Source organism: Excalfactoria chinensis, chromosome 1, assembly GCF_039878825.1.
Source record: "Excalfactoria chinensis isolate bCotChi1 chromosome 1, bCotChi1.hap2, whole genome shotgun sequence".
Lineage (NCBI taxonomy): Eukaryota > Metazoa > Chordata > Aves > Galliformes > Phasianidae > Excalfactoria > Excalfactoria chinensis.
The window spans coordinates 87,098,526-87,123,186 of NC_092825.1; the positions used below are offsets into that span (position 1 = coordinate 87,098,526).

General features: G+C 39.9%; 1 protein-coding gene across 10 annotated transcripts in view; it reads right to left on the reverse strand.

Moving 5' to 3' along the window:
* Positions 1 to 352: 352 nt before the first annotated feature.
* Positions 353 to 24,661, reverse strand: part of POU2F1 (POU class 2 homeobox 1) — a 108,675-nt gene continuing 84,366 nt past the window's right edge. For 9 of the 10 annotated variants that reach the window (XM_072361238.1, XM_072361095.1, XM_072361019.1 and 6 more), the window contains 9 exons: positions 17,149 to 17,243; positions 14,687 to 14,860; positions 10,560 to 10,701; positions 8,289 to 8,434; positions 7,069 to 7,248; positions 4,338 to 4,443; positions 3,165 to 3,510; positions 2,240 to 2,328; positions 353 to 949 (listed from right to left, as the gene is read on the reverse strand). In XM_072361238.1, the coding sequence (XP_072217339.1) occupies positions 639 to 949; positions 2,240 to 2,328; positions 3,165 to 3,510; positions 4,338 to 4,443; positions 7,069 to 7,248; positions 8,289 to 8,434; positions 10,560 to 10,701; positions 14,687 to 14,860; positions 17,149 to 17,243 (1,589 nt within the window). In that variant the 3' untranslated portion in view covers positions 353 to 638. The remainder of the gene's footprint in view (positions 950 to 2,239; positions 2,329 to 3,164; positions 3,511 to 4,337; positions 4,444 to 7,068; positions 7,249 to 8,288; positions 8,435 to 10,559; positions 10,702 to 14,686; positions 14,861 to 17,148; positions 17,244 to 24,661) is intronic. The other variant, XM_072361298.1, reaches the window with a different exon arrangement.

Sequence of the window (24,661 nt, forward strand, 5' to 3'; positions counted from 1 at the left end):
ATAGAGATACACCAGTAATACAGGCCTGCCTAAATTGTACCAGTTAAGAAAGGAACCCCCAATAAGATTGATACGATTATAAACACCTTGTATGACATAATGGCCTGTACAACAGACCAATAAAATGATAATTAAAAAAGAAAGATATTTAGACCAAAAAGGAACAAGAAATCCCCGTCCTATGTTTGAACTGATAACCCACCTTAACTTGTCATTGTGACTGCTGGAAATGATAAGTAGTCCTTTCACTTTTTTTTTTTTTGTGTTTTTTTTTGTTGTTTTGTTTTGTGGTTTTTTTTTGTTGGTTTTTTTTTTGTTGGGTTTTTTTTGTTTTTTTTTGTTTTTTTTTTTTACATTTTTGGTTAGAAAGTTCTCCGATCCATGAAGCGATCCTGAAAAGACAGTGTTTATTATAAAATTAGGCAAATGTCTGTCCCAGCTTTAAATCCTTCCTGTTTCGCTTTTGTTTTCTGTTTTGTTTATGTTTGTTTGTTTTGTTTGAATATTTCTCCTTCTCTCCCTTGTCCCCAGCAACACGGCGAGAGGATGACCATCACATTTTTCAGTTCATAAACCCCACTGGCAGCCAATCCCACTGCACAGTGAAAAAGGCTGCTGGCAGCACAGCTCAGCCCAGCTCACTGTGCCTTGGAGGCAGTAGTGGTGGTGGACGTGGCCCCGCTCGCAGAGGCCACCGTGAGGAGAGAGTTCTGGATGGACTCGGCTGAGGTGGAGGTGGCATGAAGGCTGGCGACTGGTCCAGAGGCCCCTGCGGAGGCTGCAGCTGCAGAGACCAAGCTAACCGGGTTGCTGGTGAGCAGAGAAAGGTTCTGAGGGTTCAGGAACAGAGGGGCAGTTACGATGTTAGGAGTACCTCCAGCATTGGCAAACACCAAGTTTCCAGATGCATCCAGTGATGTTATTGGAAGAGAGCCACTAGATGCAAGAGCTAAAAAATGGAAAATTAAGCAGGGAGGAGATAACATCAGTAGTAAGCAACAATGCCAAATGTGCCTAGAAGCAACAGGGCTCTGCACTTTCCTTCCCTGATGTGAATGCCTCCTACACCACTAACGACACACATCAAATGTAACCTTTTCTCTTTTTAAATGACAACTCCTTAGGAAGGGTGGATAAGACCTTGCAGATATGAAAATGCTTCTGTCCACTTGCTGCTAATTCCATCAAGCTTTTCTTCAGCTCTTTTACTGCAACACTGCTCTACGTTTTCTGCCAAAGAAAAACCCGTACACTCAGGTAACTTGGAAAGGGTTGAGATGCGTGTTCAGTGGAAACAACAGTTACCACAAGATGAAGGTCATGTAACCTTGAGAGTAACTTCTCAAATTACGACATATAAATGCGGTTACAACTTACTCTCACAAGGCTACAGGGTTCAGTCTGCCTTAGATTAAGATCTCATATATTTATCTGTGACCCTTTGTGAAACGGTTCTTTCTTGGACCCTGCAAACAAGATTTGTTAAGCTGCTTTAGAAGATCACAGAATCAATCACAGATTTGTAAGGGTTGTAAGGGAGACCATATAGTCCAGCCCCCGAGATGTTTGAATACACAAGGTTAGCTAGATGTTAAGGCACCTGCACCAACTGTCTTCTTCCCCCCATAGATGACAAACTATGCAGCGAGAACAACTCTTACTTTTTAAAGCTAGTGGAAATTTTTGACTGCATGGCAATTGCAAAACAAAGCTTTACTCCTCCAAATATGGATTTACGAATTTAAAGATCCACGTAAGGAGTTTCGGGGGTAGAGGTTTTTTCACTCGTTTGTTTAAAAGACATTTGAGAAGAAGAAGCCAGGATCAAGTCTTTCTCAGAAGTGCTCTCCCACAGATCTCGAAAGAGCGCAACCCTGCTCAAGCTTATGTCAGAAGAGCTACAAAATGCATATCTCCAACCTGCTGGAGGCACGTGTGCCTCTAGAACTATGGGGCAAAGACAAGGAAGTAAATTCCAGATCACACACAGTATCTTAAAGGCCTTCTGTGAATCTCTATGAGATTATACCTGATTCTACTCTACTTTCTGAAGTTTCACCCACTCTTCAATCCGTGACACATACAATGAATTTGGGCAATTGAGTTTTGAAAAACCTCCAGTCTGACAATATTTATGTCCAGTTCTGAAGAGTCAGCGTTGTGTTTTTTTTTTTTTGTGGTAGAGAACAACAAAGCTAAGGAAGTACAACAGAGATGCATTAAGAAGTGCTTTACTGACCTTGAATAGTTGCCAGTGTACTGTTGCTCATCAGGGCTGGGCTGAGAGCACCACCTAATGTCCCTGGATTGAGACTGAGTAAGGCACCTCTGCAGGAAGCAAGATCATGGAAGAAACAAAGACAAAGGGAAAGAGTGTTACTTTTAGGAAAAGGTGGCCATAGTTTAGAACTACATGATCATATATGTTTTTTAAAGGGGGTGGGAGGGGACACGAAAGGCCTCAATCTAGTTTTTAGTTCATTTCTTTTCTTTTTTTTGTTTTTTTTTTTGACAGTATCTTGAGTAGATGTTGCCTTTCAGCTCTGTGGCTAGCCATGTGCCTGAAGTACAGGCAATGTAAGTACACGTTGCATTAACCGTAGCTGTAAAATATTCCTGTAATGTATTTTTGGGAAACTGTAACTTGTTAGATAGCTATCATCAACTCCTAGATTCAGCTAAGACAGATGTCAGTCAAGAGGAACTGAAGAAACAAAGAGCCATCTCCCAGAGCAATGTTTTTTAAAGCAAAATCTTCAACAACACACATTATGTATTTTTACAGCTTCTTGATCATGAGGGAGAAATGAATACAGAGGTGACAAGTGGGCCTAGGTCAACTCTCCATCTGAGATGATTTGATGATTTCTGATAAGTTGCAGTCCTTAAGTCAAACTCAGCAGTGGGATAGATGACTGCAAATAACAACACTGCAACACAGCTTTTCCATTTGTAAAACAAAAACCATGTTTGTGTACCCTGATGGGAACGCTAACTTCTACCATCTATAAGCAAACCCTCAGAATTTCAAGTAAAAGACACTAAAACTGCCAAATGAGCTACCAGAAAACTTCAGTACATAAAAGACCACACAAATCATTCCAAGAATTCTCCTTCCCTCTCCTGCCACTTAACCTGTAAGGGTGCGAAAAAATCATCCTTACCCAGCTGCAAACTGTGAGGATGCCATCAAGCCTGGGTTTAGTCCTGCTGCAGCAGCCATGGCAGCGAGACTTGCATTTGCAGGCAACTGTGCAGCTCCTTGTAATGCAGCTGCTGCTGCTGTTTGCAACCCTGATGCTGTTACCATCACCTGGCTGGTCCCAAGAGGGGAGGACAAGGGAGTGGAGGTTGTCTGTGTTGTGCTGGTCTCGCTGGCACTGGATGCCTCTGAAATGGAGGCTGAGGCAGAAGGGGAAGGACTCAGGGAGGGTGATGTCACTGCTGAAGAAGCTGGAGGTGCCGTTGAAATCACTGTTGCTGTGTTGTTGGAGGTGGTTTCTGTTGTGCCTAAAAGATTGAGTCTGGTTATATCAGTACAAAAGCCAGATATAACTGAGCAGAAACCACTAACCACTTGAACTGAACTGCACATCCAACCGAAAGGGAGATAAACACACATTCTTCTAGAACCGAGATGTCTGACTTTGCTGAGTTTGGGTGTCAGTCTACAATGGAATGACACTTCAAGAGGAGGCTGAGGAGCACTAGAAGCTAGCAATAGGAGGCACCTTTCACTTCACTATCACCTGTACTTTTTTCCCCGAGGAAAGTTAACCAAACGGTCACAAAGAGTGAAGTTTCAGAGTGGAGTAATGTGGAACAATGACAAGGATGCCCTGAGATACGTGTGACTGCTACTGAGATAAAGAAAGACCTTCTGAATAATATGAAAGGGGAAAACAGTAGAAGTTAACATGGGCGTAAGGCAAACCTGTCCAGGAGCTTTGTTTAAAGTAAAGAGAAGAGGAATACTTGGAACCAACACACAAAAGATGAGTTCACAATATCCCAAAGATTCTTTATCTATCATAAAGGCATTTTTCTTTCCTGTTCTCCAGTTCTAGCCAAGCAGATTATAGATACCTGTCTGAAACATCTTCGCATCTCATTATGCAATACACACATCAACACGCAGTACCTACTTTATACAGAAGCTTAAGCAGTAGATCCCAAAGAGTTCTAAATTTCTCCCAAATAACTACAACAAAGGATTCTAGAAATCCAACAAAATCTTTACCTCTATAGAACTTCAATTACTTGTTTGACATCGTAATTTACCTGACAACCAAAAATAAATGAATCGTGAAGAAACTGTCATGGCATGCACCCCTTACCTGTGACTGACAAACTAGTTACAGCAGGACTGGTCAGAGGGAGCACAGGATTGACAGTCAGGGTAGTAGCTGCACTGCTAGTCACAAGGCTTGGCGTGGTTGCCACCTGGAGGTCAAAAAAGAATACAACTGCTCAACTGTTACAAAGACAAAAGCAGTTAGCTACTAGACTTGCATTTCCTTCTTCTCCTCCTCGGCTGAGGAAATTACCAGGGAAAATACTGCATATAAACTAACTAGAAAGGGAGATTCTACATCCATTACTTCAGCATTCAGTGGGCTAGCCACACTACCTACTCTTATTACCAGCAATATCTTTACTCTTAATTATTCAGCATGTGAAGGAAGGTATATCTGTCATATCCATACTGTCTCAGGACTGCAAGTTGGCCCTCCACTTATCCCTCCTGCCAAAGACAGGACCTTGTTTAATAGAGCCACTCTTACAGAAAGAGTTACAAAATATATTATTAATATATGGTGTTTCCTTTGTTTAAACAGCTTTTCAGCTGAAAATCTCATTCTCTGATAAAATGATTGAGAGGCCACAGCTTTAAGAAAGGTATTTAGGGTAATGTGTTTACACGGATAAACAGCCTCATGTTTCACATTTACTCAAGCAACCTGTGAGCTCAACTTTGCTAGGTTTCCTTGTGTCAGAGGAAAATTCTCTAAGTTTTAAAACATCCAACTGACATTAGCTTATTCAACACATGGGCATCTTAGTACAATCAAGCTATGACTAAACTGCAGGTACTGTGGAGAAAAAACACCGTAAGAAGTAAGGCTGTAGATGTAGGCTTATGAACAAAAATAAAATATATTTTAAAAAAGGACTTTTGATTGACAAGAAATAGTGCCTAACAGTAATATTTGAAGGCTGTTTTACACCAACGAGATAAATTAATACTTCAAAATTGCCCAAGAGAACACAGCTAAGAATACATGCTAAAACCTTTCTCTTTTCCCATCTCTTACCTAAGTCCATTATCAGAGAAAATCTCCCTCATGCTGCATATCCTCTTATAGGAAGTCAAATGCTTTTTATACATTTTAAACAAGGCTGGGGCAACTGGGACAGGTCTAAGAGCTTTCCATCCATCTCAAATAGTCTATGAAATAAAGAAGAACTAGACATACAGTACACTTCCCACTAACGCAGCCTACACATCATATCTGTCAACTGTCCACTGAACAGTTAAGGCCAAAGTCACAATCAATATTTCAGGGCAGTGACTGACCTAAAATTAATACAGCTAACCCTTGTGGTTACAGTGACTGACTTAAGCCAATGCAAAAGGAGGTTACGATCAAAAAGAGCATTCCCCTCCAATCCTGCCACAGAGTTCCAGCACTAACGCAGTCAGGGTGGAAGTTAGATTGGTTATCCAGATGTGCTACTAAAAATTAATCACTACTCTTCACATAGTTAATTTGTAGCCAAATTAGGAATCTGAGTCCAATCACCCTATGGACACAGTCACCAGAACTGACAAAAGGAATCAACAGAGCAAATAGCCAGTGAAGACTAGATGGTGGGTGGGAAGGAACGTTCATCTGAGTGGCAATACAGAGAAGATTACAATGAGTGGAAACACTTAGTGAAATACCACTGATAAAATGGATACTGTTGTTAACATTTCAATTTCTTATATACAATGGCCATTAGTAATTAAAAAGAAATGTATGTAGAGAAATTATTCTTAAGTTGCAGTCCAACAATTCTTGCACACTTTAACCAACCTCACTATGTTCTGCTTTGGTAGCAAGGCATGTAGCCTTGCTTTCCAACTGGAAAAAAAGAGGAAAAAAAAAGAAAAAGGACTAAGCACAGTTAACATATCCCTTCCCCTGAAACAAGAATTTGCATGCACACATCCTGAGACAAGGATGAAGGTAAAGAATGACACATCACCAAAATTAATGGTTTAATGAAGTACTGGAAGATATTAGCTACTACAATGATGGAGGTGGAATAAATACTACAAAAGGACAACTACAGGCTACATAAATTCCACCACAGTCCTATTGGCATAGCTACTATGAAATCTAATAGCTACTGTTTCTATTTATGAAAACAGACCTCCATGGACATTGGTAGCAAAGGAGCTGAAGAAACCTTGATGCAAGTGTTTTGTTACTCATATTTTCATGAAGTTTGTGTTTACCTGAGGTAAATACAAGTTTGGGAAATTAATTACACGAGTATTAGCTATTTTTCTCCTTTGTTCCGTGCCTTCTTGATAATAACTCCTGAATAAAAGTGACAACAACAGTAACACCAGACTTTCATGACTTAGGTCTCCAAATGACACCATTTCCTGCTGCTCACCTACTTAACACTGCAGCCAGCATAAGGCAGGAGGGGTAGAACTGCCAAGCATTACTGTTATATTATAAAAACAGTTTTGTCAAGAGAAAATCCAGATACAAACATGGGCTACTATCTGGAATATTTCCAAAGCAACAACCTAAATGCAAATTCCCTAGCCAGAATACTTAGACATGAGTTTGCTAAATAAAATAAGTGAAGACCTGATTGGTGCCTGATATTTAAGCATTCTCTCTCTTTTGTAGTATGCAAGAAGGACATTTAAAATGCCAGTAAAAGACACACTTGTGAGAATGAATCTGCTGTACAAAGAAGGTGTAGCACATGCAATTGCCACAGAGCGCAGAGCAGAACTCTCTTTTCCAGTGGTCTTTGTCAACACAGATTCTTGATTCTTACCAGTGAGGTTGGGCAAGGGAAAATTGCTTTGATGGGCGAGCTGCTGGTTCCACCACTGCTGGGTGGGTTGATCCTTTTCTCCTTCTGGCGCCGGTTACAGAACCAAACGCGGATCACCTCCTTCTCCATGTTTAGCTGGTCAGCTATCATGGTGATCTCCTCCGAGGTAGGCTTTTGGTTCTGAGAAAAGGAAACAAGTACTTGAAAGGTGAGAAATTACCTTCATACGCTTTATGTTATAGCTTCTCCTCCACTAGGCAGAAATCCGGATAGGCTATATATACACAGAATCTGCTCAGTGGCACTTTCTCTGGAGAGAGATCATAATAGATACTTTTGCCCTACATTTTCCAAGTGATAGGAAAATTTCTGCCAACGGTAAGCTACATTCCTTAAAGATGGGTAATGAAGACAAAGCCCACATGAGTCTTTATGAGAGAAAGGATCTGACTTGTAAGTTTATCCTTCTAAGAACTCTGGGTATTGATTGGACAGCTTTCTTTTAACATCTCCAGTTAACGAACAGAACATACATCTGCATATACAGCTGCATAAAGGTAGTTAAGAACTGAATGTTACAGAATCACAGAATAACAGAATTATCAAGGTTGGAAAAGACCTAGAAGATCATCCAGTCCAACCATTACCAATACTTCCCAGCTAAATCATATCCCTCAACACAACATCCAAAGGTTTCTTGAACACTCCCATGGTTGGTGATTCCATCACCTCCCTGGGCAGTCCATTCCAGTGCCTGACTACCCTTTCTGAGAAGTAATATTTCCTAATGTCCAGATATTTCCTAATGTCCATGTTATGTATGTTGCGACTGTTACCTGTTCACCCATACTCAGAAAAGGTAAGTCTGCTTTTTTGTTTTTTTTTTTTCAGTGTGCACAACCTCAAGCTTTGAGCTACTGTTCAGCACCTTGGATTGCAAAAATCACTGAGTCAATGAACTTTAAGAACCAATGAGATTTTGGTGGGGTGGTTGTATGTATGGGTTTTTTTGGGTTGTATTTTTTTTTGTTTGTTTGTTTTTTTTTTTAAATTAAAATAGACACTGATCATGTTCTCCTTGGAACAGTCCTTGAATTTACCTCCTCTAGTACATGCATCTTCCTAAATAGTGCAGTAATGGTTTCATTCTAGCAGGTGCATCATTAAACAAAAGTTTCTTCGTTTCTTTAAAGGTTGACCTGAACAACAGCATCACTGACCTCCAGGAAACTCTTCTCTAAGGCCACACGTATGTTGGTCTCTATGCTGGTGCGTTTCTTCCTCCTACGGTTCACGCCTTCGATTCCTTGCCCTGGAGAATTCAGGGCACTTGGGCTGGAGAGAGTTGAATCAGATGAGAGGTTTTCTGTAAAACAAAATGCATAAATTAACACAAATAAAGAGATTTTATCTGAATGCAGTGCAACTTATAATGTAAGTGTTCTTCACCTGTGCAAGGCATGCTAAAATCCACTTAAAACCTATGAGTTAAGCCCAGGAGGGTGCTGTCTTTGCTCCTGTATTCTACCAGAGTACCCCTTTTATTTTACCTATACAAAGTTTCTTTCTCCCGTATCTCATACCAAACCACACTCTCAGACTGCAACTACAGTTTAAGGAAAAAACACAGCAGTTGATGTACACACCCCACAGCAATAAGCCACAAACTATGAAAAAATCTGAGCGATCTGAAATTTCTTTTACCTACTCTGCAACACAGTACAGGAAGAAGAAGCTCCCAGCCAGCTTCACAGCATTAAACCTCTTTTCTCTGGAGATCTTAGCAGATAGTCTGTGCTATGCAGCTCTGCTAGAAAGCCTACACATATAGGCTTTATATAAGGCGAGTTTCCCTCTCCTTAGCTTTAGAAGGTCTCCAGTTGTCAACTGCCAATTCTATCCTTTCTGGCTCCACAGAATAGCAAAGAGAAGATGCACTTTTAACCCTCTCTGCATGAGAAAGTGCAAACCAACCGATAGGTTCCAGAAGGAAGCTCAATCAAAATGACCAATTATGGTTGAGTAACACTGAAGACCCCTTTATGCACTGGGGTTTATGCCTGATTAAGTAGATGACACAGTTCATAATGCTTAACACCACTCTCGTAGGCTCAAATGGGCAGGCACATTCACTACATTATTTTCTAGATTATATTATTATTTTTTTCAGTAACAGTACCCAAAAATCTGCTGGATCCCTTCTCCATCCTGAAAATCCCACAGAACAAACAAAGTTCTGTAACAGTGAATTCTAGCACTCCAATGTAACATAACGGAATGGATCACTGGTATGCTTCTGCTGCCTGCTTTTACCCAAAAATAGCCAAATGACCTTTATAGGCACCCGAATCTTTCTTTCAAAGATTTTCAAGAAATTGAATGAGAGCCAAAGACTATGGTTCCAAGCTTCCAGGCTGCATAGGAACCCAGCACTGTTAACAGTCTTTAGCTCCACATTACAGATCCAAGTATTTCTTCTGGTTAGCAGGAAAAGCAAAGTATGACATTCCCTCATGTCAGCTGTTTGGGGATTTCTGTCCTGTGGACTACAGCAGTCGGTATGTAATTCTTCATGTTTTCTATCATAGATCCAGATTATCTAAGGTTGCACCTGTCAAGCACAACAGAACGACATTTCCTTGTTCCAGCATGGAAAAAAGAGTTCCACACTGAATCCAGTTAATTACAAAATTTCAGGGAATACTGTAGGTAATAGCATAAAGCTCTATTCATCTTGATACAAATAGGAAGGCACAAGTCGTCTGTGCCATCGGTTTAGCAGATCCATCAGTTTTATACTATGTACAACCGTACACTCAAAAGAAAAAAAGCTGACAGCACGAACATTATCTATCCTGACACCTAGCACCACCATCCAAGCTCCATTTTCTGGTGCTTTTTGTTTTCTTTTTCTCCTTCTTTTTGTTTTCACTATAACACTGGCATCATGAGTAACTTTCTCCCTAGGAAAAAAAAAATCATTCTGGAAAGAAAAAAAAAACCCTAAAAAATAACTCTTCCTATGGAGAGAAATAGAGTGCTCATAAGGACTCTTGGAGTGAGATGAAAAGAATGCACACAGGGGATGTGGGAGGAGATGAATGCAATAAGCTCTGCTTACTGAAACAACAAAGCATGCAACTCTCTCTTATTACACATCTGAAAAAGAAAGCTAGAGAAGGATTAGAAGTTATATGCATTAACATACATGAAGAAGGAAAACCATGACACACGTTACATCTCACCCCATGCAATTATTCAGCTGATTGTAGAACAAAATTCTGGAATTTCACAGGGGAGCTATTTCAGACATACGTGGGCACACGAACAGGGAAGAAGGGACACTTATTTCTACACCCTTTTTTGTCCCATGAACACAAGATCAGTGGCTTCATAAAACCATAAGGGCACCAGCGAAGCATTTTTTCCAGAGTTTTTCAGAATCCTACTGATTTTGGTAGGCTGGTGAAGAAATACACAGACTCATTCACCTGCATCATTGAGCCACTTTTCCAGAAGCGGCTTTAACTTGCACATGTTCTTAAAGCTGAGGTTCAAGGCTTCAAAGCGAGAGATGGTAGTTTGGCTGAAGTCATTTCCATAGAGTTTGCCCATAGCGAGCCCAACATCACCCTGGACAAAGAAAGAGAAAAAAGGGATTCACTAACATAGGTACTTCCAAAGCAAGGAATCCTGTCGACATCCTTGAGTATGTAGTGACTCCTATACTGCATGGAATTCAGTTTCACAGAAAGTTGCTCAGCGCTAAAGATTCACGCTAACGCGAATAAAGACAAAGAAATGTCACGTTTTCAAACTTCACTCAGTCGGTTTAACTATGTAACTCTTTCCAGGAAATCCCTCATGCTTTTTCTTCTTAGCATTATCATTACTCAGAACATTCCACTGCATATTAACCTGCAATTTTTCTCATAATTCTTTAAAAAAAAAAAAAAAAAAAAAGAAAAAGAAAAAAAAATAAATAGGGAAAGGCCAAACTCTCTCTGGGAGCAGATTTAAGTCTGTGTGTATTTCACATCAACGAAGAAGAGTTCAAGTAAGCAGAAATACAGTTAATTTATGTCCTCAAATTAGTAGAAAAACACTCTTGAAGAGACGAATGAGGCTTGTCTACAAATTGAAGTCATATTTAAATAAATGGAGAAATACTCATAGCTGAACTTGTAGTATCTTCTGATGTTCAAATCAAACTTCTCCCCATAGATGGGCATTTCAAAGCAGGCAAGAAGTTCAATCATTTCAAATAATGATTAATGGTAGTCTCCACTACCAATATTCATCTGCCAAAAGCTAGCCATGAAATTAATGGACAGATGATCACCTCTTTACATGTTACTGCTTTTCAAAACTCAGTTTTAGCTAGCTTTCAGACATTCTGCTCCAGTATACGTATGCAGCCACCACGTACTGCATGCTTTGAAAGTCTCATTTAAAAAAGATAAAGATCCATTCTTGATCACGGTCATTATAAACAGCATGCTTTTGGGTTTTGTTTTACAGCATGAAGGTCTTGTCTTTTCAGAAAATTTAACTGTTTCTTACTATGTGCTATAAATTAGTTTAATTTAGAAATCATCTTATTTATTTATATTTTTAACACAAAAGGCGATGGATAAAAAGCCTGGAAGAACAGACTGAAGAGCTTGAGCACAGTTAGTGGAGTTTAATTGCGACTGAGTTAGTTGGATGGCACATAAAGCTTGCTCGCCTTCCTTTACATCAGATCCACAACCACAGCTTGACACAAATAAACCAACAGCATGCAGAGTGGTCACATCCAAGCAAGGTAGAAAGCCTTTGGTAAGTAAATTGTGCAGGCTGCATGAAGAAAACAAACTCCTTCGAAGAGGACCAGAACAATTGGTTTGTAAGCCCTTCAAACAGGAAAGGAAAACTGAGGAAATCTCTACTCATATCCCAGGATTCTGTGCATTTCAAAACTCACAAATCATTCCAAGAGAAGTAACCTGGATGCTCTAGTGAGTTTATGAAGAAAACCTGGCTATGTCAACCATTTTAACCATAAGCTGGTCTATGTCCTGGAAGAGAGATCTATGAAATTTGCTCCAGTGCCCGACCAAATTTAATTCTGATAGCTATGTTGTTCTTACTGATACTTACTGTATGATTTAAAATGAATAGTTAACCATTTCTTTGTCAGTAGTTTTCAATACCAAAAAGGTGGCAGGGCAGCACTGCAGATGTAGGCAAAGGAATTTATGAGTAGGAGCAAGAATTTCATATTCTGGGATGAGCTACTGAAAGTCTGGATGGAACAGAGAATGTTCCATGTCTGATCTATGTTGTAGACTGAATGACACTCCAGTAATTAAATAAGACTCATTATAAGGTACACCACTATTGTGCGTGCTTGTCTGTAGACAGTGATAGGACAATGGGGAATGGTTTTAAACTACAGGAGGGAAAATTGAGATTAGATGTCAGGGGACTGAGAGAGTGGTGAGGTGCTAGAACAGGTCGCCCAAAGAAGCTGTGAACGCCCCAACTGCAGAGGTGTTTATAAGGACAGGCTGAATGGGGCCCTGGGCAATTTGATCTAATGGCTGGCAACTCTGACTGCAGCAGCGGAGTTGGAACTCTGTGACCCTTGAAGTCCCTTCCAACCCAAGCCATTTTATGATTCTATGAAGTTCAGATGGACTAGAGGAGGTAATATCCTCTAGAGAGTAAAAATAACATTGTCTAAAATGTTTGTTCACATAGCTTTGATCTGTCCTGAGCAATTAGTCCCATAACTGCAATAAGACTAAGATGCAATACTTTCACTGCAACTCTGCATGTCAGAGACAGAGCCACTTTTAAGAAAAACAGTTAGACAACAGGATATGAATACATCTACTACAGACTCTTTTGGGGGAGGACACTGCTGAAATTCAGTGTCTTTTATATTACTCAGAAAGTAGAATACAGTAAGTGATCCGTTTGCTATGCAAACAATCTTTGAAAAACAGAGGTGGGCTGGGTTTTAAAAAACTTACAGTGCTACTGGAAATAAATTTACTATATCCTTTGAAAGGTAGTCTGCTTATCCAACCACAGGAAACTGAAGTAATCTCCGATTCCATAATTAAATAGAAGTTATTAGAATATAATAAATATATACATACGCACTTAATGTAGGACAGGAATGATCAAATGCAATTTTATTGCTTGTTCTGTTTGCTGTTTTTAAGCTAAAAAGCAAATACTAAAATGCAAGCTTGAGTAGCTGTGATCGTTTTTCCTGACCACAGAAAATTTGTAACAGGGTCAAAATAGAAGGGTTAATCCATAGCTTAAAAAGTCTCCGTTGAGCCTTTATAATCATTTCACAGTAGGACAGACTAAACATAATAGCTAAAGATCTACATAAACCTCCTCAATCGGGCTGTAGGGAAGCTATTGTGTTTTACTCTATTCTGTTCTGCTTTATTCCAGTTTTTATGTGTGCCTATTACTGTTACATTTCTGTACCTCCCTCTAGTGGAAAGAAGGAAGAGAAGGAGGCACACATGCCAGCAAAATGCACTTAATTTTACTAGGAACATTCTGTTCTTCAGTTATAATTAAGACGCTGCCAGGAACTTTCATTATGAACCCTGATTTTTCAAACATTTAAAGCTCTGCCAGAAAAATAAATCTGACTTCAGCACATAGTTTCAGCTAGAGTAGGTTTACTTATTCCAAGGGTGGACAAATCACATATTCTGGACTGACTGCTCTGAGCTCAGACTTTTAAATACCTACTTGGATTTTTGTTTGCTGTTTCTTCTGGCAAAACACCTCTGTGCTTAACATGGGCTCCTGACAAAATGAATTGTTTACCTGGACAGATTATTTTAATTCTGTAGTACAATATTTCATTTTTATACTGATACAAAAGGGCTCTTGCACCCAAGCGGTATTTCCCTTCAACAGAATAACGAAACGTATTGTACTTCTAATTGTACTCCTCATTCAACCATTTTCACTACATTCGAGATCACTATTCTTCGGCCCTATTGGTATTCCTGAGCTTTTAAACAAAACAAAATAAACCACAATTCCAGTTCATCTCTGCAAGGAGAGAACTTCAAAGGTGACAGTCCTTTCAGGTTTTGTTTAGGAACCTCAGCAAAAGCATTAAATACAGAAATCATTGATGTTTAATAGCAAAATACGCTTGAGAGATAAAAACCCTTTGACAACTAAAGCAACTCCACAGTAGTGACATACTTTTTTTTTTAAACACACAGAGCAGTTAATTGTGCTGTAGGATTTTTTTTTTTTGGAACTTTGTACTTCTGAAGGCAGCTTTAAAGTGCTTTGTCCCATTCATTTTAAATCCTACAGAATGGATAGTGCACATGCAATGACATCTGGAGCTGGTAAATGCATGTACCTGCTGGGAAAATGGCTATGCTTTAAAACCAACAGGGATGTAAGATGGATGTATGGCTTTTTCTGTTATTTCTTAGAAATCCCCTACATAAAGGCCAGAGCATAACCCTATTTAAGAAGGTACTCCTAGGAAAAGGTGGAATTGTAGTCTCCCTCCAGACTTGAAAGATGAGACCTCAGATTCCACACTGGTAGGCACTAAGGTACGCAGTCTCACCTGAGTGAATCCAAGTTTGATCCGTCTTTGTTTGAAAGTCTTGGCAAACTGCTCAAGCTCCTCAAGGTCACTGGGCTCCTCCAAGCTGGGAGTGTCTATTCGCTTTGGTGTTGACTGGCTCTGTGGAAGTGGCTGAATGGGGGTCGCTGCTATTGTGCGTGTTGGGGTTGCTGGCTATTGGGATAGAGGGCAAGGAAAACACGAAAATCAGACTTCAAAGAATAACTAGCAAAAAATAACCTTAGAAAAAAAATATGAGAGGTTTCTGTGAGAAAGATCAATGAATTTGACATTTCCATCAATCTGAAAGTTCTTTACATTTATCTACATTCTTCTCAAAAACAAGCAAACACAACTCAGAAAACTGTATTAATATGACAGTCTTTTAAAGGCTTTGACAGAACCCATTAAAGAAACCTACGAGATGTTCAGTGCAGCAGATAACCAGCAACTTTCATGTGCTACAGAAGCCACTCAACGAAGGGCTGAACACTCGTACTTGTTACAGTTCTATTAGCTATAGACAGCTTGGTATTCATTCAGTTTAAATCATTTTAAAACTGAGTTTACTACTTGTATGAACTGGCAGACTGTCATCAGCCCAAAAGTTTGAACTCTCCTGTATAATCCTGGAACAGTGAGCACCTAAAAGGACAGCACACAAAGCAAATTTCCTCTAATGCCATCTCTTGTGAGCGACTCAACAACCTGAGTAAGGAAAAAAATACATCGCTCTCTTAACCCTTCTGTTCATACATTCAACAATAAGGGTGACAGACTGACAATGTAAGAAATTAAGTAAAGGCAACTTGCAAAAAAAAAATAAAATCATTCCTTTTAGATCTTATTTTACTTCTGCATAAAAGGTAAATCTTCCAGAAAGTCAGCACAAGGCTCACTCCTCCTGAATATCAACATACTAGATACAGCAGTAAGAAATTGCTAAAAAAAATAAATAAGAGAAAAGAAAAAAAGCATTGTATCAACAGGTGAACAAAATACACTAAAACGTGGTATTGCGCAGTTTAGGTTTTAAGTGCAGCAAAAACACTGAAAACATATTTTGGGCTCAAACCTCTGACTTCTCACATGCAATGTATAACCTGAGATGCAGAGACAAATCTTTTACTCAAATTATATTCAGTTCAGCTGATTAGCTTTTATGTCCTACATCCAGCTCTGAATCTACAGGCTCCTTCAGCACAACTCATTCTCAAGTTTATGCAACACCGCAGTAGCTTGCAAAGATCCAGAAATGGCTGTTCTAAAATAAATGCTCCATACATTGCTGAGTCTTTACATAGCTGTTGTTTTTCTCCTGGTTTAGTGCAGTAGTATTGTGTAATGCATAGCAGATGGTAGAGGAAGGTCAGCATTGATAATTCCATTACTTGAGAAATAATATGATCATGTATGATCTTTCTAGGATTGCAGACATATGTACCCCATTATTTTTAAATTTATGCTAAACATAGTGAATAATTACTTCACTGGTTTTATTGACTTCATCTCATTCGTGCAATTTACTTTTCCTTAGTGGCTTTGATACTTCTTTTTAAAATCCAAGTATAATCTTTAGTGAGGAGTCATGCTGCTAACTGAAGTATGAGCTATAGAGGTGAGACGAATTCCATTTTCTGCATGGCACATGAGAAGTAGTATAGGTGGTATAATAGAAAATGTAGTTTTCTAAGACTCTGATAGACAACAGGCATCTTATTACAGACTAAAAGTTTCTCACATGTAACCAAGGCAGGAAGATACTGTATGATATTATACAGTATTTTAGAAACAGCATGCAATCATGTCACTAAACTGCACAGAAAAACACAGAGAGAAGCAAAATTAAATTTGCAGGCACGTGCAATCTTAGAATTGGTTTTCTTACTGTCTGAGAGCTTAATCATAGAGCTTTAATATTTTAACATATATCTAACAGAATATTTTAATGCATTTCTGACACTTTCACAGAAGGTAACTAATAAGGCTGGCAGTGACTTGACAATAACAGCGAAACAACTCAGCTAGAATAGAGACAGATTACTACTGCAATCTCTAAAAGGGATACCAGTCTGTAATCCTCTTTTTGAGCAGCCCACACCTTGCTCCTCTGAATTTCACAAACATATAGATTTTCCAAGAGAACCATACAAGAAATCAAATGCTCATCTAGTCCCATTAAGTAAAAAAGCCAAATATGAAAACTTTCAGCTAAAAATAAAAACTAAGCATGTGGACAAAAAAATATATACAGCATATTCGAGTGGATAGTTAAAAAACTAAAGTTACAGGTAGTTCTGTTCTAAACTGAATTTATCCAGAAAGACAAATTCAATACTATCAGTATGTTTATACCTGTAGTAGAGCTGTATTTACTCCTGTAACTGAGATACAAAGGGCTTACTCTCTCACAACAATTCAAATCCCCCCTGAAACTCATATACTCTAGAAATAAGGCTGACCTGCGAGGCAAGGGTGATGCTTGGCTGAGACTGCAGGAGGTTGGCTTGGCTTTGCTGAGGTAGTTGCGTTAAGAGATTCTGCGCTTGCAGGAGACCTGGAAAGAGAAAAGGGTAGTTTGGGTTTACCTGCAGAACAATGACTACAGCATGGAATGAGGTGAAACAAGGCTCTTGCCAAATAACGAAAGTTACAAGAAATCTGAGATGCAAGCCATTATTTTATCCCTGCAAAGACACCTCCAGACTTTGGACTTTACAGGCCAAAATCTCCTTGTATTGCTCTGTAGCACACATGCTGACCTAAAGGTGAAACAAAGAAACCTGCACTACTCTCCCCTGTAGAAACAACTGTAGTGACTCAGGTTCTCCAAGTTTTGTGTGAAGGAAGCATTTATTGCACCTTTCAGCTTACAGACATCAAAGGTAAACTTCCTGTAACCAACAGCTGATTGAGAGTCAAGGATACATATAGAAGTAAAAAGGACTAAACACTAACCAAACATATCAAATGGACTCCTTGACCATTCCCCTTTCTCTCCATGCTACCCCATGCAAGCTGAAGGCAACTTTGTCTGGCAAACTTAAGCAAATCACACCAGAAGACAAAACAAGCCCAGGTGACAACCTTCTCTGGGTCAAAATACAGAAGGAATCTTTTGCAAAAATAACAAGACACTGAACACTTTTTACTTTGAACAACTAGAACAAGCATTAAGCAGAATACATGAAGCCTCCCACTGTTACAAAATGAAAACATTAAAGAACAATTGAGACTGATGCAACCAAGGTACACAAAATGCTATCACTCTAAAAATAAATTCTCTTACAGTCCACTACCTGTGTGGCCTATCAAATATTTCCAGAAATTGAGAAATAGCCTTCCATCTATGTCATTTAACCAGAAGCTATCTGAAATTTTCTGCATTACTACCTCTAAAATATGTTTTTAAAGAATAAGAATGTAGACAAAGACAGATCTACAGTTAATCAGTTCCCCCAACCTTATTGTGAATTATACCACTGATATTCTATGTAACTCCTGACTCTGCCTATTAACTTTCCCTATAATGATTTTACGCTCTGACTAATTAAATCTACATTTAGCAAGCATTTTCAATACATAAAATCAGGAGGTGAATAAGAGGTGACACAGCAAGAGCATGTGCTCAATTTGAGTTTGATATAGTCTGTCCAGGCTCGTAAGCTGACACCACTCATGACCCACCTTTTAGCAGAATACAGATAAGGGACATGTGAACTAGGACATGATAAATAGCGAGTGTGAAACTAGATGTTTGTTAAGGCCATAGGAGATGCAAAAACTATCCTGGGACTACCTAAGTAGACAGGAAAAAAATGCATCTTTAGTGAGGGATGCTAAACTACAGAAGAATTGCTTTCTGACACTGATTTTAATGCAATAGAAATTGTAAGAGAATTTTCCTTATACTAAATAACAGCACAGCAGAGACAACTTGGCAGATTTGCTTTGTACCACATAATGAATGTCTCAGCTGTAGTTATGAAGAATTACGGTGAGGGAATGGGTCAGTTAGAAATGCCAAGACTGCTAACTACTAGCACATATACAATGCTTATTCCAAGGTGAATGTTTGTCTACTTGAAAGATTATTTGAAAGCTCTTTGAATCTAATTACTAACTAGAGAACAGTTACCTCTAACTGAAGAACTTTTGACTTCAGCTAATAATTTGAAACAGAAAGGGACAAGGCATCACAATGATGCTACAGAGTGGCTGACCAACAAGGAGACAAAAAAAAAAGGGCATCTAACAGCGACCACATGTGATTGCTAATCTACCTGCTAACACCACTGATCACACATTACTAACTTGTGACTATAATCAGAGTACTTACAATTGTCTTTTTGTGACTGTAAGGGAAACTGTTGATCACAGCCTGAACCTCTGATTAACCATCTGAGGCAAGTGATGAGTCAATGTGGGAGCACAAGTGAAGGTAATTCAGCTGTGCTCTTGGGAGGGGATGGAGCTTGACTCCACCACTCCTAGATCCCATTTAAGGGCTGACCACCACTAAGGTAGCATCTCTTTGTGGAGATTGCTTCTGTGTGGGGTCTCTACAGTGAGCCTCAACATTGGTGAGCATCCATCTTGACTGAAAGCCTCAGCTCTGGTGAGTCTTTCCTTAGACACCCCCACCCCCCCAGCTGCCTGTTTACTCTGTAATTACAATTATACACTTGTATTATTCCAACTATACAATGATGCTTTGTCCTGAAAACCATGCCTGACCAATCTGGTGGCCTTCTATGATGGATAAAGGGGAGGTGACTGATGTCACTTACCTGGACTTGAGCAAGGCCTCTGACAAGGTCCTCTATCACATCCTTATCTCCAAATTGGAGGGATGTGGATTTGATGGGTGGACCCACCTGATGGATAAGGAACTGGCTGAAAGGCCATGGGCAGAGGGTGGCGGTTAATGGTTCTATGTCCAGGTGGAGGCTGGTACTGAGTGGTGTCCCCAGGGGTCTGTCTTGGGACCAGTGCTCTTTTAACACCTTTATCAATGACAGACAACAGAATCTAGTGCACCCTCAGCAAGTTTGCTGATGACACCAAGTTAAGTGGTGCAGTTGATGCAGTGGAAAGAAGAGATGCCATTCAGAGGGACCTCAACAGACTGGAAAGGTTGGCCTGGGTGAACCTAATGAGGTTCAATGCAGCAAAATGCAAGGTTTTGCACTTGGGGTGCAGGAATCCCAGGCCTATACACAGACTAGAAGGAGCAGTACTTGAGAGTAGTCCTGCAGAGAAGGACCTGGGGGTCCCGGTGGATAAGAAACTTAACATGAGTTAGGGTCCAGGCTGGCTAGACAAATGGAACCTCATGAAGGTCAATGGAAGAAAATGTATATGGGCTAGAACAACCGTGTACATTAATACAGACTGTGCACTTACAGTTTAGAGAACAGTTTTGCAGAAAAACACTTAGGGGCAACAAACAATACAAGTCAGCTCTACACCCTTTTAACAATCACATTTTTCGTTCTATTAATTACTAAGAGCATAGTCAGTAGATAGGACACTGATTCTACTCAAGTAAGACTGCACCAAAAGCATTATGTCCAGCCTTTGCTGGGTTGCCTAGTACATCTCCAGTAACAAGTCTAACAGTCAAACAAGGAATGCATCATAGACCTGCTTTGTTCAGCTACTGCTGTCTTTGAGGATAGAAATGGACTCTTCTTGATGATGGGCACAGTAGTAAGCAGCAACAGATAGAAGCAAAAACATGGAAAACTCCAACTAGATATAAGGATAGAGCTGTTCTGATAAGAACACCTACACAATCTCTATAGGTTCCTTTTAACCTGTGTGTTTTCGGTGTGTTTTTTTTTTTCCCCATAAGAAATAACTGCACTTGCATATCTAACTTTTACAGAGGTAGAACCCAGAGCATCAGAAATAGTAGGAATCCAGCAATTTTACTGCACTAATAGTGGAAAATAAATAACCTCTATGAAACTGATTGTATGGGTGTAGAGAAAGTTACACGCATGAAAAGTCTGGTGTTTTAGAGGTATCCAATTTTGTTTTAAATACTTAAAATAAAAGCATGTACAATCACCCTGAACTTTTCCTCTAATATCTACAAGCAATCTCCATCATATTTGAGAAGTTGTGGCTGTCAGGTGAGGTCCCAGGTGACTGGAGGAAGGGTTATGTCACTCCCATATACAAGAAGGGGAGCAAGGAGAACCTGGGGAACTATAGGCCAGTGAGCCTCATCTATGTGCTGGGGAAGATCATGGAACAGCTCCTCCTGGATGACATGCTCGATCACTTGAGGAATGAGCGTGTGATCTGAGACAGCCAGCTTCACCAGGGGAAGGTCATGCTTAACCAGTCTTTTGGCCTTCTATGATGGAGTGATGGCATTGGTTGACAAAGGGAAGGTGACCAATGTCATTCAACTGGTCTTGAGCAAGGCCTCTGACATGCTTCCCCCACCACATCCTCATCTCCAAATTGGAGGGATTTGGATTTGATGGGTGGACCATTTGATGGATAAGAAACTGGTTGAAAGGTCACAGAGGGTGGTGATTAATGGCTCTATGTCCAGGTGGAGGCCAGTAATGAGCAGTGTCCCCAGGGGCCTGTCTTGGGACTGGTGCTCTTTATCGATGACACTGATGATGGAATTGAGTGCACCCTCAGCAAGTTTACTGATGACACAAAGCTGAGTAGTGCAGTTGAAGGGATGCTGTTCAGAGGGACCTCAACAGACTGGAAAGGTGGGCCTGGATGAACCTAATGGAGTTCAACATAGCAAAATGCAAGGTTTTGGACTTGGACTGGAAGAACCCCAGGTACCTGTACATACTGGGAGGAGTAGTCCTTGAGAGCAGCTCAGCAGAGGAGGACCTGGGGCTCCTGGTGGATGAAAAACTTAACATGAGCCAGCAGTGTGCTCTTGGAGCTCAGAAAAGAAATGGTATCCTGGGCTCTATTAGGAGAGGGGTGGCCAGCAGGGACAGGGAGGTGATTGTCCCTCTCTACTCTGCTCTTGTGAGGTCCCATCTGGAGTCCAGGTATGGAGCCCTCAGTACAAGAAAGACAAAGAGCTGCTGGAAAGAGTCCAGAGGAGGGCCACAAAGATGATCGGGGGCTGGAGAACCACCCCTGTGAAGACAGGCTGAGGGAGCTGGGCTTCTTCAGCCTGGGAAAGAGAAGGCTGCGGGGTGACCTCATTGCAGCCTTTCAGTACCTGAAGGGAACCTATAACCAGGAGGGGAGTAAACTCTTTGAAAGGGCTGATAATAGCAGGACAAGGGGAAACAGTTTTAAGTTGAAAGAAGGAAGATTTAGGTTGGATGTTAGGGGAAAGTTCTTTACTAGGAGTGTGGTGAGGTCCTGGAACAGGCTGCCCAGGGATGTTGTGGATGCCCCGTCCCTAGAGGTGTTCAAGGCCAGGATGGATGGGGCCCTGAGCAACCTGATCTAGTAAACATGGAAATTTAGTGGCCTGGTCAGGCAGGTGGGTCAGAGCTTCATGATCCTTGAGGTCCCTTTCAACCTGGGTCATTCTGTGATTCTGTAATGTGAATAACAGCTCAAGCCAAAGACGTTCTGCCAACCAACAGTCCCTAAGGACTGATCCAAAGTTTAGTTGCTATTTTCTAAAACTAAGCAAACATTGAAGTGCAAATTTTTTCAGCATAATTTTTAAAAAGTTGGCCCATAATCATAATACCAAATTTATCTCTGAGCTCCCTGAAAGAGTGAATTTTTTAACTGATGAAATACTTGACTGCTTTTCCTCTGCCAAAGCTGTTCTTTTTCTCACAGATGTACCCTGGATGTTGGCATACAAAGCAAAACCATTATGTGATTTTAATTTGATTAAATGGAAAACAACAACAACAAAACAACACAAAAAGAGAATTATTAGACTACACACTACATATGCTTATTTTATCAACTTCATGGATCACTCTTAATGCAAAGAAATTCCTGGTCACTTCAGCGTACCTCATTTCACTTAATCCAGACCTCCTAAAGTGGGGACTCAGAGCTGGAATCATACTGGGAATCAACACAGTAGATAAAGTACTAATCTACAGATTCCCACAAATATGTTGCACAGACGATATACTGCTGCATGCTGCTGCACCTTTTGCAGTATCCAATTAACTTTTAGGATCAGTTCAAGAATACAGATGCATACATGCTGAAGCTGGTAAACTGCACTTTTGAAGAAATATTCATTGATCCATGCAAAGGTGCTGGCACCCTACTACTATAAAAAAATCTACATTCATACCTACTGATGCTATTTGGATTGTTAGCTCTGGAGATTCAATTTCAAAGCAGGTAGTAAATATTAAGGACTTACTTAATTCATATATTGGTAATGAATACTTGTAGCCCAGGGGGGAAAAAAAACACCCTTTAAATCACTACTCTACAGTTATTCCTGATTCCAATTTAAGCTTTCCCCTCTTGTTTGTGGAGTGAATACGAGTCACTTCCATTTTATTCAACAGTTGTGTCACCAAACATACTGCTGTTAACATGCTCTTGAGAATGAAGAGCTGAATCTCCTTATCTGCATATTGATGGTACCAAAGCACTTGCACCTGGTTCACACAACACATTAGCAGCAAAACAATGAGGAGTCCTGCAAGAGTAGTGCAGGTACACAGTCTCAGAAGAGACAAACACTTGCCTGTTACAAATGTGATGTATCTAAGAAGAAACAGAGGTGATCCTCTATTTCTTTTTATTCCAAAACACAACTAGAAAGTATCTGAGGACAGGAATGAACTTGGCCTGCTGCCATCATATCAGGTACTTTTGCAATAAGAAGGGAAATCAGAGGAGGTCTTTGATAACAAACAGCAATAACCTGAGAACAGGTAGGCTCAGAATCAATGTTTAAAGCTCAACAGCAACTTTTTCTTCCACGTTTACTTTTCTGGAGACTTTCCTTACAAGTATCTCATGTTTCTAAGCCAGTTCTGTCTTCTTGACAATGATGCAGTCATTGCTCGTATCTTATCTTCTGTATGCAGAATGAATTTAAATGAAATGCAGCACCATTTCCCCTCTCCATTCAGATTTTTCCTAATACAATTTTTACTGGCAGTATCTTCCAAGTAGAAAGGCAAACGGTCATTCAAGTGCAATATTTTTGAGAAGCAGCTACTATTACGGTAAAGGACACTGAACTGGTGATTCTAGAGACAAATCTATTACTTCACAGAATACAAGACAGACGAGGTATATAGAGTATTAGGCACTATGTTCCTGCCTGTAATTTTAACAAAATATGGAGATAATAACTGTTTTACGTAAGAAAAATTCCCAAATTTCTATTTCCACTTCATCTTCTACTTAGGTGCTGAGGCTTAAAACAGTTCCTTTGGGTAAGATTCTACCTATTACAAGCTATGAGAAACAAAACTTCTCAATTTTTTTTTTTCCTGTAAGCTCCTGCATAACTAGAAATCATGTGTAAGAGGAAGAGAGTTACACTACAGACAGAGCAGCGGACTTAAGGGAAGATTTTGTATCTGCTACTGTGATCTATGCACTGAGGAAAGCAGAATCACAAACTGATTTTTTTAATTAATATTTGGTTTTTGAATTTTCTGAAGAACTTTGAAAGTTAGCTCTTAAGAGGATCTAAGCTACCAAATTCAGCTCCTTCCAAGAACGTATATAAAGTTGCTGATGACTGCATCGCTCCACCTCCACCAGTTCTTCAAACAGGAGATGCTTCTTTCTACCTAATCTTTACACGTCCTCTCTGACCCTGTGCAGTGATGTTATTCTTTATCCATTTCCATCAATACTAATCTTCTGTATTAAAAATGTTTCCCATGCACATAACTATGTGTGTGACATGTACAAAACATGCAGTGTATAAATCAACAGATTTCTTCCATTATAGATATCTATAAATATGAACTTTTATTTTAGTTACTAAGTGGACGCACATATAAAGCTGTACACAGTATCTAC